Raw genomic sequence first — 13669 nt, 5'->3', positions numbered from 1 at the left:
ATATTTTGTCTGTTTTTACTGTGGAGAAAAAAGAAAGAGGCTAGAGAACTCTGCGAAATTAATATTGACGTTTTGAAAACAGTTCACATTACAGAAGAGGAAGTGTTGGAAGTCTTAGAAAATATAGAGGTGGACCTGATTGAGTATATTCCAGAAAGTGGTAGGAAGGAAGCTGCGGGGCCTCTTGCAGAAAATTTTGCATCATTTAGAACTATGGTTAAGGTGCCAGATGACTAGAGAGTTGCTAATGTTGTGCTTTTGTTTAAGGGGGGGGATGTAAGGAGAATCTTGGGAACTATAGACCTGTGAGTCTGACTACAATGGTGGGTAAGTTGTTGGAGGTGTTTTCTGAAGATAGTATTTACATGCATTTAGAAAGTCAAAGGAAGATTAGGGATAGTCAGCGTAGTTTTATCAAGGAAATTGTCTCTCAAACTTGACTGAATTTTTGAGGAAGTAACAAAGACGATTGATGAGGGCAAAGTGATAGACATTGTTTAGCAAAGCCTTTGACAGGTTCTACATGGTAGACCAATTGATAAAGTTAGATCACATGGGAGTTAGGGTGAACTTGCTAATTGGATACAAAATTGGCTTACAGTAAAAGACAGGGTGGTGGTGGAGGAGATTGTCTTTTGTACTGGAGGCCTGTTACCAGCAGTGCTTCACAGGGTCCATAAGTCCCAGCAGAATTGCTGAGTTCACTTTTGTTATAAACAATTTAGATGAGAATATAGAAGGTATGGTTAGCAAGTTTGTAGATGACATCAAAATTGGTGGTGTAGTGAACAGTGAAGAAGGTTATCTAAGATTACAAAGAATCTTGATCAATTGGGTCAATGGGCTGAGGAGTGACAGATGGAGTTTAATTTGGATAAACATGAGGTCTTACATTTTGGTACAACAAAGGCAGGACTTACACAACTAAAAGTAGGGTTTCGGATAGTGTTGTAGAACAGAGATCCAGGGGTTCAGGTGCATGATTATTTGAAATTTGCATCACATGCAGACAGGGTGGTTAAAGCATTTAGCATGCCTGCCTTCATTGTTTGGACCTTTTGACTATAGGAGTTGGAAAGTCATGTTGAGGTTGCACAGGATGTTGGTCAGCCCTCATCTGGAGTGCTGTGTGCAGTTCTGGTCACCCCCTCAGGATGGATATTATTAACCTGGAGAAAGTTCATGAAACATATTCTAGAACATTGCCTGGAACGGAGGGTTTGAGTTGGAAGGAGAGACTGGATAGGCAGGAAGTTGTTTTGCTGGAGCATAGGAAGTTGAGGGTTGACATTGTAGAAGTTTATAAAATCATGAGGGGTATAGTTAAGGTGAATGGCAGGTGTCTTTTCTCTAGAGTGGGGGTTTTCAACACTAGGATCATATTTATTTACATGAAAGCAACAAGATTTAAAGACATCAGGGGCAAGTTTTTTTATACAGAATGTTTAATTTGTGGAATGAATTACCTAGGAAGTGATGAATGTGGGTACAGTTACAACTTTTAAAAGCCATTTGGACAAATTCATGAATAGATGTTTGGAGGAATATGGGCCCAGTGCAGGTAGGTGGATCAGTTTAATTTGGGATTATGGTTGGACTGAATATTATTTCCATTTATGACTCTATAACTTAATTATGTATTTGGTGGTACATTTACTCCTGCCAAAATCCTTACCAGATGGCAAACCTGACAAAAATAAAATCTATGACTGATTTTTGATGGATCTCTTGCATTCCTAAAACTCAATAACTGTTGAAGGACGACTTTATCTGCAGTGATTTTCATTTTAACTCCATAATATGATGGTTTCACATACACCAACAGCCATCATCAGGTAGTTGTCTTATCTTTCATTACTCCTTGGTGTTGGAACTGCTGGTGCTGTTCTGGCCATGTGTGACAGCACCATCAAAACAAAGCAAACTGGTTTTCTTCCCCTGTACACTGATCAGCTTGATGTGTTTGGCCCTTCTAAGAGTGAAAAAGCCATAACAATTGATAATTTTCTAAGCAAATTAGAGTTGACTAAAGTTATACCTTATGCGTAGAGTATTCTTCAAGTTGAAATAAATGTTAATATTAAAAGCCCAAGGTGCTGGAGAAATTCCAAGTATGGCTGCATCTCTGGAGAGCAGAACAAAGTTGTACTGAGTCTGAAACGTTATCTTTGTTTCTCTCAATACTGATACTACTGGACCAACTGAGTTTCTCTAGCACTCTTTATTCCATCACCTGCAATATTTTTCATTAACTTTTGATATTAGTGCCAAAATGTTGTGGAGAAGGACATGAGGAAAATAATAGCCACTGCAGCTGACAAATCTGTATTCTGTTGCATTGAACTTAAGGAGACTGAGAACTTTGAATGTAAAGGTAATCAGCAGGAAGAAGGCTGTTAGACATAAATGGAATCCTTTGGTTGCCATTAAGCATCACAGAACTGAAAGGGGCACCCGGGATATAATAGATCATAAAAACGTGGACCAATGTTAATACCGTCTAGCTTTATCCAAGAGTATTGGCTTATTTTAATTACCACAGCCTTGGAAACCGATGTGAAGAGTAGCACTTACAATAGGGGCCGTACAGAGCTGGAAAAAAAAACGAATTGCTGAAGAATTGCAGCAGATCAGACAGCATCTATGAGCAGATTGTGGACATAGATACCACTATTACGCGTGGGAACACCTCCCACCGTGTACATGGCAGATACTCATGTGACTCAGCCAACATTGTCTATCTTATACGTTGCAGGCAGGGATGCCCAGAGGCATGGTACAGTGGGGAAACTGAGCAAAGGCTACGACAACGGATGAATGGGCACCGCACAACAATCAACAGACAGGAGGGTTCCCTCCCAGTTGGGGAACACTTCAGTGGTCCAGGACATTCAGCCTCGGACCTTCGGGTGACCATCCTCCAAGGTGGACTTCGGGACAGGCAGCAGAGGAAAGTGGCTGAGCAGAGGCTGATAGCTAAGTTCGGTACCCATAGGGAGGGCCTCAACCGGATCACATTACAGGTGATCACCATTGCACTACACACACACACACTCTCTCTCACATGCTCACGGACACAGATACACACAGACGTGCACACAGACATCGACTCTGAGCTCAAAAACTGCATGAATTTATGTAAAACTCTGATTCCAATCTAAAAAGTGAAATAACAATCTAAACATCAGGTCATAGACAGAGAACACAGGGGGCTAACACCTTCAACATATTGTCTAGCTATCACCATTGTTAACAGCTAACCCGAGAATGCAACTTTATTAAAAAAAAAGGGTTTTGTGATTTACACATGAAAGAAGTGAAACTATCACTGTATTCTAACAGATGAAAGGCTTAACTGAAAATCAATTCTTCAATGTATAATTTCAGTTACATCACACTGCAAACTTTTGCTATAAATTCTGTTACGATCGAGCCCTCCACAATCACCTGATGAAGGAGCGTCGCTCCGAAAGCTAGTGTGCTTCCAATTAAACCTGTTGGACTATGACCTGGTGTTGTGTGATTTTTAACTATGAGCAGAAAGTAGAGTGAACATTCCGAAGTCTGGCGACTCTTCATCAGACCTGAAGACTATGCAATAGAGTTGGACCACATACGGCATTAATAATTAGTGCGCTGGTGCTTCCAATTAAATCTGTTTGACTATAACCTGGTGTTGTGTGATTTCTAACTTAATCTGGTAAAAACTGTTTACTATTGTCTTCCCAGCCCCGCCCCAGTAGGTGAGAGTGACTGATAGACTGAGCCAGGCCATCTAATCAGCTGTCCCCGTCAATTTCTTCCCTCGCTTCCCAAAACCTAAAGATCTAAGGTGCACGTTAAATTTCTCCCGTTTTCTCCCCTTTAAAGGCGTTGGTTTCATTTCTCTTCTCGCTACACCTTGTGCAGTTGCCATCATAACAAGCAGTTGCTTAGAGGGAAATTCATACTGACAAAGGTAGCTGTGTGAGCACAGGCTGCGGACACGAAAATGCCAAAAGGAGAGGATTCGCCACAATAAGATAGTCTTAGCTGGGGTATAATGAGCGATATTTGGAATAAGATGTCAGTTGGAACTGTCTGCGTCACCGCTGGTTTAACGGGTCTTTTAAGTTTTGTGTTTCTGGCGGTAGCGATAGGTACGGATTATTGGTACATCATCGACGTCTCAAACTCCAGATATAACTATGGGGAACATTGGGAGGATTTAAACTCTCATTCTGGACTCTGGAGAATTTGCGAAGGTAGGAAACATTATACAGCATTATATTTCGTAGAGATTGTAACTTAATCAGCATTATGATCGACTGATTATTGAAATATTTCTATGGGTTAAGCTGGGGGGGGGTGTTGTCCTCCTCAGATAGAGCGGCCTTGGTGATCTCGGTGTTTGACCTGCAGACGACAATATTACCTAGCTTTGGGAACTGGACAATCTGAATTCTCGAAAATACAATGCCTATCAGTGTTAGTCCTCCTTAAATCTTCGGATCATTGTGCTCACAGGGTGCCGCACCTCCACGTTATTATTGGAACTGGACTTTCATGTTATTTTATTCCATAGATTTCCAACGGAACCGTTGTTACTGATACAAAGGAAGTAAAATAACCAGTAACCTCCAGAGATTGGTGTGAGTTCCAAAGGTATATGTAACAAGTATATTCTGTCAAAATTCAAATCATACCAGGTTATAGTCCAACAGGTTTTTCTGGGCTAGGAACTGCCGACCCTCTTCAAATATTGGAGTTCAACCCTCTTCAATATAATTTCACATTAAACCAGCCTTTCTCACAGACTGGGCACAACTTTTTATTTTTAAAACAAAAACAATTCTGAAATATTTCTAAAGCTTAAATAAAATTCAAGGTGAAACCAGCAAGGCGTTAATTTCTAACCTCGCAATTTCATCATGTTCTGTAGCATCACTAACAGAAGTCACGGGAAGGGGTTCTGCTAGAATTTACAAAACGCCAGCGAGCATCTGCCCGGCTCGAGTATACTGTACTAAGCACCTGAGCTGCTGTATGTCCATCCTCCCTACTTGCTGTAAGAACGCTCCCCTCTGACAAAGTACAGAAATGTTGCTGCAAATATTATTTGATTTTCCTTTAAGACCGGTGACATATTGTGGAGGCTTTGATAGGAAAGAAATTGCCCTAATTCGTACACCCATTTACAAACAAGTTCTAATCAATTCGACATCGCTGAATGGCCACAGTCCAATTGGACCATAGGGCTGCTCTCTCTCTATAGTGGTAACCTGAGGGTCACCATGCTTCAGGTAAAGGTAGAGCTTTAGAAGCCCTTCAGGATAACCTCAGCTAGTGCTGAAATTGAACTTGTCGAATTTCAAGCCAGGATCTGGCCAACTGAGCTAGACTCCATTGAAATCGGGTGCTGGCAGGTGGGACTAGATTGGGTTGGGAATCTGGTCAGCATGGACAGGTTGGACCGAAGGGTCTGTTTCCATGCTGTACATCTCTATTGTGCTAATGGTGAGGGTTAGCACAACATATAATTGGCCTGGGAGGGCAGGTTGTGGAGACAAGTGTGTGCCGTTCTGAGTTGGGTTCCAACCAATGACAGCATGGAAGTACATTTATAGAAGTACAGTTTTGATAGGTCTGCAGTAAGCTGGAAAATAACAAAACGAGCTTGGGTTGAGAATGAATAGAGGTTTACTACCTTGCGTAACTTTCTCAGATTAGCACAAAGCTAGTCTGACCACACGAGGCACCATTAGATTATGCCTGGTCTGACATAACTGCTTGATCATCCTGGAGTGCAACATAATCCCTGGTTTCATTTACTCTACTGTAAATCATTCTCCTCCCTATCTGCTCCCCCTTGCTTCAGGTAAATGTGAGGAGCTAGCAATCTTCACCATATAGATTGAGGCCAACTGATCAGCTACCATCTGACCCTTGCCACACCACTCGCCTCCCTTCCTGTGGTGCAAGGGATGAAACTTTTCAAAGAATATCTGATGACCTAGCCCTGAATTGCATTTTCCTCTATTTTCTCTCCTAGGTCCTCTCCAAGCTTCTTTGGACTGAGCTGCTTCTCCTTCATATCACTCTGATTAGATTGCTGACCATCTACTTTCCTCTGTGTTTCTGTATTAGGTAGTTTTGTTTCCTCGTGCTCTAGCTCCTTCTTCAAATTTGCCACAGTCACCTCTTTTCATAAAAATAAAAAAAATTAATCCTTCTTGCAAAACTGCCACCCTACCTTTTTTTCCTATATTTTACATGAGAGTTGAAGATGTCAACACAGCATAGAAAAAGACCCTTCTTCCATCAAACCTGCACAAATCACAAACCACCTGAATATTCTAATCCCATTTTCCAGCACTTGGTCCATATCCTTTTGTGCGTTGGCATTGCAAATGTGCCCCTAAATACTTCTTCAATGTCATAAGGATTTCTTCTTCCAGCACCCTTACTGGCATTGAGTTCCAAATTCCATAAACCGCTGGATGGAAACTAAATCCTCACATCTCCTCTAAAATGTCCTGATCCTTACCTTAAATCCAAGTCCGTGGTCATTGATCCCTCCAGCAAGGGAAAAGTTCCTTCTTGCCTAACATGTCCACGCCCTTTATAGTTTTATACATCTCAATCATGTCCTCCATCAGTCTTGTGTGTTTCAGGGAAAGCAACCCCAATTTGTTCAGTCTCTCTACATAATGAAAACTCTCCAGCCCAGGCAGCATCCTGGTAAATCTTCAGTGCATCCTCTCTTATGCAATCACATTCCTCCGACAATATGGATTCTAGAACTGTGCACAATGCTCCAGCTGGGGTCTAACCAAAGTTTTACACAGTCCCAGCAAACTTCCCTGCTTTTAAATTCTACACCTGGGCTAATAAAGGCAAGTATGCCATGTGCCTTCATAACATTTTTGTTTGAAAATGAGGTAATTTATTCTGAGACAAAGATGTTGCATTTAAATGAGGGAAATTATAAAGGCATAAGGCACAGATTCTGGTTGACTGGGAAAATGCATTGAAAGGCATGACTCTCCATAGGCAATGAAAAGTCTTTAAAGAACTACAACAACTAAAGACTTACAACAACTATACATTCCCTCGCAAAGTAAAAACTCCAAAAATGTCAGTCAACCATGGTTAAAAAAGGAAATTCAATATTGTGTATGATTTAAAGAAAAATGCCAGAGATATCAGTAATTATGAGGATTGGGAGATTTATAGAATACAACAAAGGATGAACAAGAAGCTGATATGGAGAATGGTTTATTAACCCAATCTCTCAAAAATATAAATGGTCTGTAAAAGTCTAAAGAGGCAAGGTTTTGACTTAAAACAAAGGTGAGTCCATTAAAGATGGAACGAAGGAAATTGATAATGGGGAATACTGAAGTATAGTTAATTTATGTCAATTTTTACTGAGGAAGATGTAATAAATCTCCCAGAAGTGGAGATCAAAGGTGAGGCAGAGTGAAGAGCTGAAGGAAATGAGTATTATTAAGATGATTTTATTGGATAAATTAATGCGTCTGAAAGTTGCTAAATCTTCAGGATGTGATAGTCTGTATCCCAGCGTGTTGAAGGAGGGGCCTATAGGGATAGTCAATGCATTGGTGATTATCTTCCAACATTCTATAGATTCTGGAATGATTCCTGCAGATTGAAAGGTGGCATATGTCACCCCACTATTTAAGAAGGGAGCAAGAGAGAAAATAAAAAGCATAGGTCTGTTCGCCTTACCTCAGTATTCGGGAAAATGCTTGAATTTGTTATAAAGCATGGGATGAAAGTGGAGTATTTTGCAAATGTTACTATCAAGATAGCTAAGAGCTGTTGGACATACTATACTTGGATTTTGGCAAGGCTATTGCTAAAGGCCACTTAGAAAGATTAAAGCACATAGGTCAAGAAGTAATATATGGCATAAATTAAGGATTGACAAACAGATAGAAAATGGAGAGTTGGAATGAAGTGTCTTTCTGACATTGACAGGTTACGACTAATGGGGTGCCTCAAGAATTGATACAACATACATTAATGATTTGGAGGTGAACAGTAAATGTAATATTTTCAGATTTGCAGATAATAGAAAACGAAGTGGGAATGTGTGCTGTGAGAAAGATGTAACATGGTTTCAGGAGGATTGGATAGGCTTAAATGAATGAACAAGAACATGGCAAATGTAATATAGTGTGGAGAAATGTAAATTATCCACTTTAGTAGGAGGACAGCTGTGCAGAATATTTCTTAAATGTTAAGAGTTTGGAAGTATAGATGTATAAAGTGAACAATGTGTCCTCACCATTAAGTCTCTCAAGGCTAACATTCAGGTGCAGCAAGCTATTTGGAAGGCTACTGAAATGTTAGTCTTTATTGCAAGAGGATTCTGACTACAGAAATAGTAAATTGTGTCAATTGCATAAGTATTTTGTTCAACTACAATTGGAGTACTGTGTACAGTTTTGGTCTTCTTATTTTGAGAGAGATATTGTTATAAAAGTTATCCAGACTTGTTCCTAGGATGGTGGGACTATCCTATTAAGAAAGACTGGTCAAGTTGGTCTTGTATTCTCCAGTGTTTTGAAGAATGAGAAGTGATCTCATTGAAATCTATAAAACACCTGAAAGGGATAGACAAGGTAGAGGTATTTCCCATAGCTGGGAGTCTAAAACCAGGGGATACAATTTCAAGATAATGGGGATACCAGTTAGACCCGAGATGTGGAATGATAATTTTATTCAGAGGGTTTTGAACCTTGAGAATTCTCTACTACAGTGGGTGTGGAAGCTCAGTTTAAGGTATAGTTTTTGAAAAATCATTCATGGGATGTGGATGCCATTCACTGGGCTTGTATTTATTGCCTGTCCCTAATTTTTCTTGAGAAAATGGTGGCTGCTTTATTGAACCGCTGCAGTCCATTTGCTGTAGGTATGCCCACAATGCAATTAAAGAGGGAGTTCCAGGATTTTGACTGAGTGGCATTGAAGTAATTTCAAAATCACGATGGTAAGTAACTTAGAAGTGAACTTGCAGGTGATGGTGTTTCCGTGTATCTGTTGGTCTTGTCTTTCTGGAGGGAAGTCGTCATAGGGAGGTGCTGTCAAAGGAGCCTTAGTAGATTTCTGCAAAGCATCTTGTAAATAATATACACTATTGCTATTGAACATCAGTGGTAGTGGGAGTGAATGTTTGCGGGTGTGGTGCCAATCAAGCTTTGTCCTCATGGTGTCAAGCTTCTTGAGTATTGTTGGAGCTGTGCTCATTCAGGTAAGTATTGTTTCACATTCCTGACTTGTGCTTTGTAAGACTTTGAGGAGTCGGGAGGTATGTTACTCTCTGCAAACTTCCTAACCTCTGATTTGCTCTTGTGGTTGCAGTATTTATAGACTGATAAATTTCTGATTACAAGTGTCATAAAATGTTTTGGAGCTGAGGTGAGTAACTGACATTGACGTGCTTGATCATCCATGATCACATTGAATGGCAGGCAGGTTCGACAGGCTGAATAACTGATTCCTGTTCCTTTGTCCCTCCAAAGCCTTTGCTGCCATTCAAATCTGGCTTTCTTTCCTGGAACTCTATATTTGAATTCCTCTAATTGGATTTCCACCTCCATCACAGTATTAGAATACTAGCAAAAGTATTTACGACATCAATAACAAGTGTACACTTCAAACCCTTAGGCAAAACATGGTGTTGCACTAAAGGTAGACTAAAGTCGCATTGCAGATAAAGAGTCTCGGCCGGTTTGATCACGTTTCTTGTCTACATTTTCCAGGGAAGAACACATTCTCAACTTTCTGTAACTGAAACCTTAAGTCATGTTACTAAGAGAAAGAAACTAGACCCCAAAGCACTGAAGAAAATTCAAGATGTGAAAGTTCACCTAGCTTTCATATTGTAGAAAATGATTCCTGGAATCATCAGTTTTTTCCCATAAAATATTTCCAGATGTGATTGATGACCAGACTGTGTTTTTATAGTCTCACTGTATTAGAGTGGACTTACTTCCTAGCATTTTAAGTTCTCACTCTGTGTGTGATGCTCCTGGCTGTCAGCTAAATCTAGCATTAATTAAATTTGAAGTATCGGTGATGTACTTTATTTCAATAGAGATCACTGAATGCAGCTCCCTGATGTGCCTCTGATAGACATCTTCAAACACTCGCTAGCATTGATGGTTACAAAGTGCTTTTGGGTATATTGGCTGTTTGAAAGGTGGCAATATAACAAAAAAACCTTCAGAGATGGTATTTGCGCTGTTTAGTCCTCAGTTTCCTGTGGATTCCACCCCCCCCTTCTATTTCTCATCTATTCTTTGGCGCCAGCATTTGATGATATGACTTCAAGTTTGACATGACTATACACAACTGTTGACCTCTTTGTTGCCTTTCTGATGTCAGACTGCTTGTCCAGTAGACAATGAGGCACTTTCTTTCTGCACACAGCAAGATCCAGATAACATTCAGGGTTGACCTGATATGTGGTAATAATGTTCATGCCATGTAAGTTCACAGCAGTAAAAACCTTCAACATGACAATGTTGAACAACCTTCAGTTGGATTTCAATGGTATTACCACCATTAAATGCCCCAGGAACAATATACTAGAGATCACAATTGACCAGAAGCTTAACTGTAACAGTCCACATAAATATCGTGACGACAAAAGCAGTAAAGAAGTTTGGATTATTCTCGTAACTCAACTCCCAACTCCTCAATGCCAATTTGTCACAGACCAGGCCCAACATAAATCGTTTGAAGGAAAATGCTCCACTTCCTTGGATCAGAGCAGCTCCACAATTCTTGGGAATCTTGACACCATTTCAACAAAATGGATTAATTGATTGACGATCCATACATAATCTTAAGTGCTCATTCCTGCCATCATTAGCAGAGAGCGGCCTCAGTGTATGCAAAGTACAAAATGCACTGCGAAGACCCCCTCAACGACAGCTTCCAATTCTGCACCCAGTACTGGTAGTAATGTAAGGGCAGCAAGCACAGAGAAACACCACCGACTTGGCATATTCTTTTTAAAGTTTAGACACCATCCTTACTTGGTAATATAGCATGGTTCCTTCATCTTTGCTGGGTCAAAATCCCAACCTATTGTAGGTATATCTAGACCACAAGGATTGCGGTCATTCAAGAAGTCGGCTCTTTACCAGCTTCTGAAAGGCGATTGGCAACCATGTGTTTTTTATTTATTTACTTTGAGAATATTGGTGTCAGTGGCTGGCCAGCATTTACTGCCCATCCTTAGGACATAGAACAATACAGTGCAGAACAGGCCCTTTGGCCCTCGATGTTGCGCCGACCTGTGAACTATACTCAGCTCGTCCCCCTACACTATTCCTTCATCATCCATTGTTTAAATCTCCCTAATGTGGCTGAGTTGACTACATTAGCAGGTAGGGCATTCCACGCCCTTACCACTCTGAGTAAAGAACTGCCTCTGACATCTTAAATCTATCACCCCTCAATTTGTAGTTAGGCCCCCTCGTACAAGCTGATGTCATTATGCTAGGAAAAAGACTTTCACTGTCTACTCTATCTAATCCTCTGATCATCTTGTATGTCTCTATCAAATCTCCTCTTGGCTGCCTTCTTTCCAATGAGAACAGACCCAATTCCCTCAGCCTTTCCTCATAAGACCTTCCCTCCAGACCAGGCAACATCCTGGTAAATCTCCTCTGCACCTTTTCCAGTGCTTCCACATCCTTCCCGAAATATGGCGACCAGAACTGTACACAATATTCGAAGTGTGGCCGCATTAGCGTTTTGTGGAGTTGCAGCATGATACTGCGGCTCCGGAACTCAATCCCTCTACGAATGAAAACTAACACACTGTATGCCGCCTTAACAGCGCTGTCAACCTGGGTGGCAACTTTCCGGGATCTATGTACATGGACTCCAAGATCCCTCTGCACATCCACACTACCAACAACCTTTCCATTGACCCAGTTCTCTGCCTTCCTGTTATTCTTCCCAAAGTGCATCACCTCACATTTAGTTGCATTGAACTCCATTGCCACCTCTCAGCCCAATTCTGCAGTTTATCCAAGTCCCCCTGCAACCTGTTACATTCTTCCAAACTGTCCACTACTCCACCGACTTTAGTCTCGTCTGCAAATTTACTAAACCATCCATTTATAAAAATGACAAACAGCAGTGATCCCAAAACAGATCCTTGTGGCACACCACTCCAGGCTGAATATTTTCCATCAACTACCACTCGCTGCCTTCTTCCAGAAAGCCAGTTTCTAATCCAAACTGCTAAATCACCCTCAATTCCATGCCTCTGCATTTTCTCCAACAGCCTAACATGTGGAACCTTATCCAACCTGACCTTGACAAAACCATGTTGACTATCTGAAATCAAATTGTTGCTTGCTAGATGATTATAAATCTTATCTCTTATAATCCTTTCCAAAACCTTTCCTACAACAAAAGTAAGGCTCACTGGTCTATGATTATCTGGGTCATCTTTGCTGCCCTTCTTAAACAAGGGCACAACATTTGCAATCCTCCAGTTCTCTGGTACTAAACCTGTAGACAATGCTGACTCCAAATGTCAAAGCCAAAGGCTCTGCTATCTCCTCCCTAGCTTCTCAGAGAATTCTCAGCTAAATCCCCTCCAGCCCAGGGGACTTGTTTACTTTCACTCCTTCTAGAATTGATAACACCTGTTCGTAACTAACCTTGATCCTTTCTAGTCTAATATCTCGCACCTCATTCTTGTCCTCTACAATATTCTCCTTTTCCTAAGTGAAAACCAATGAGAAATGTTTGTTTAGCACCTCTTCGATCTCCACAGGGTCCACACTCAACTTCTCACTTCTGTCCTACCATAGTCATCCTTTTATTCCTCACATACCTACAAAAAGCTTTAGGGTTCTCCGTTATTCTATTTGCTAAAGACTGCTCGTGTCCTCCCTGTGCTCTTCTTAACTCTCTCTTTAAATCCTTCATTGCTGATCTGTAACTCTCCATCGCCTCCTCTGAACCATCTTGCCTCATCAACACATAAGCCCCCACCTTCTGCTTAACAAGAGATGCAATTTCTATAGTAAACCACGGTTCCCTTACCTTATCACTTCCGCCTGACAGAGTAATACCTATAAAGGACACACAATATCTGTTCCTTAAACCAGCTCCACATTTCCATTGTCTGCATCCCCTGCATTTTGCTACCCCATTCTATGCATCCTAATTCTTGCCTAATCTCATTGTAATTGCCCTTGTCCCATCGATAAGTCTTGACCTGTGGCATGTACCTATCCCTTTCCATTGCTAAACTAAATGTAATTGAATTATGGTCACTCTCTCCAAAGTGCTCACCTACAACTAAATCAAACTCCTGGCCTGGTTCATTACCAAGCACCACATCCAGTGTGGCCTCCCCTCTTGTCTGCCCTTTGATATACTGTGTCAGGAAACCCTCCTGTACACATTGGACATAAACTGATCCATCCAGCGTACTAGAGTAATAGCATTTCCAGTCAATGTTGGGGAAGTTAAAGTCCCCCATTATGACAACCCTGTTCCTTTCACTCCTACCCAGAATAATTTTGCTAATCCTCTCTCCCACCTCCCTGGAACTCTGCGGAGGCTTATAAAAAGCTCTAAGCAGCGTGACCTCTCCTCTCCTGTTTCTAACCTCAGCCCACACTAC

General features: G+C 41.0%; 1 protein-coding gene across 1 annotated transcript in view; it reads left to right on the top strand.

Annotated features, from left to right (window-relative positions):
- The first annotated feature begins 3904 nt into the window (after positions 1-3904).
- The window catches only part of tmem235b (transmembrane protein 235b), a 50335-nt gene continuing 40570 nt past the window's right edge, over positions 3905-13669 (top strand). Inside the window, exon 1 of the mRNA XM_043714930.1 lies at positions 3905-4244. Within this exon, the coding sequence (XP_043570865.1) occupies positions 4043-4244 (202 nt within the window). The 5' untranslated portion in view covers positions 3905-4042. The remainder of the gene's footprint in view (positions 4245-13669) is intronic.

This window comes from Chiloscyllium plagiosum, chromosome 24 (genome assembly GCF_004010195.1).
Source record: "Chiloscyllium plagiosum isolate BGI_BamShark_2017 chromosome 24, ASM401019v2, whole genome shotgun sequence".
NCBI lineage: Eukaryota > Metazoa > Chordata > Chondrichthyes > Orectolobiformes > Hemiscylliidae > Chiloscyllium > Chiloscyllium plagiosum.
Note: the sequence above shows the minus strand (reverse complement) of the source record. Positions and strands in the feature narration are given on the sequence as shown.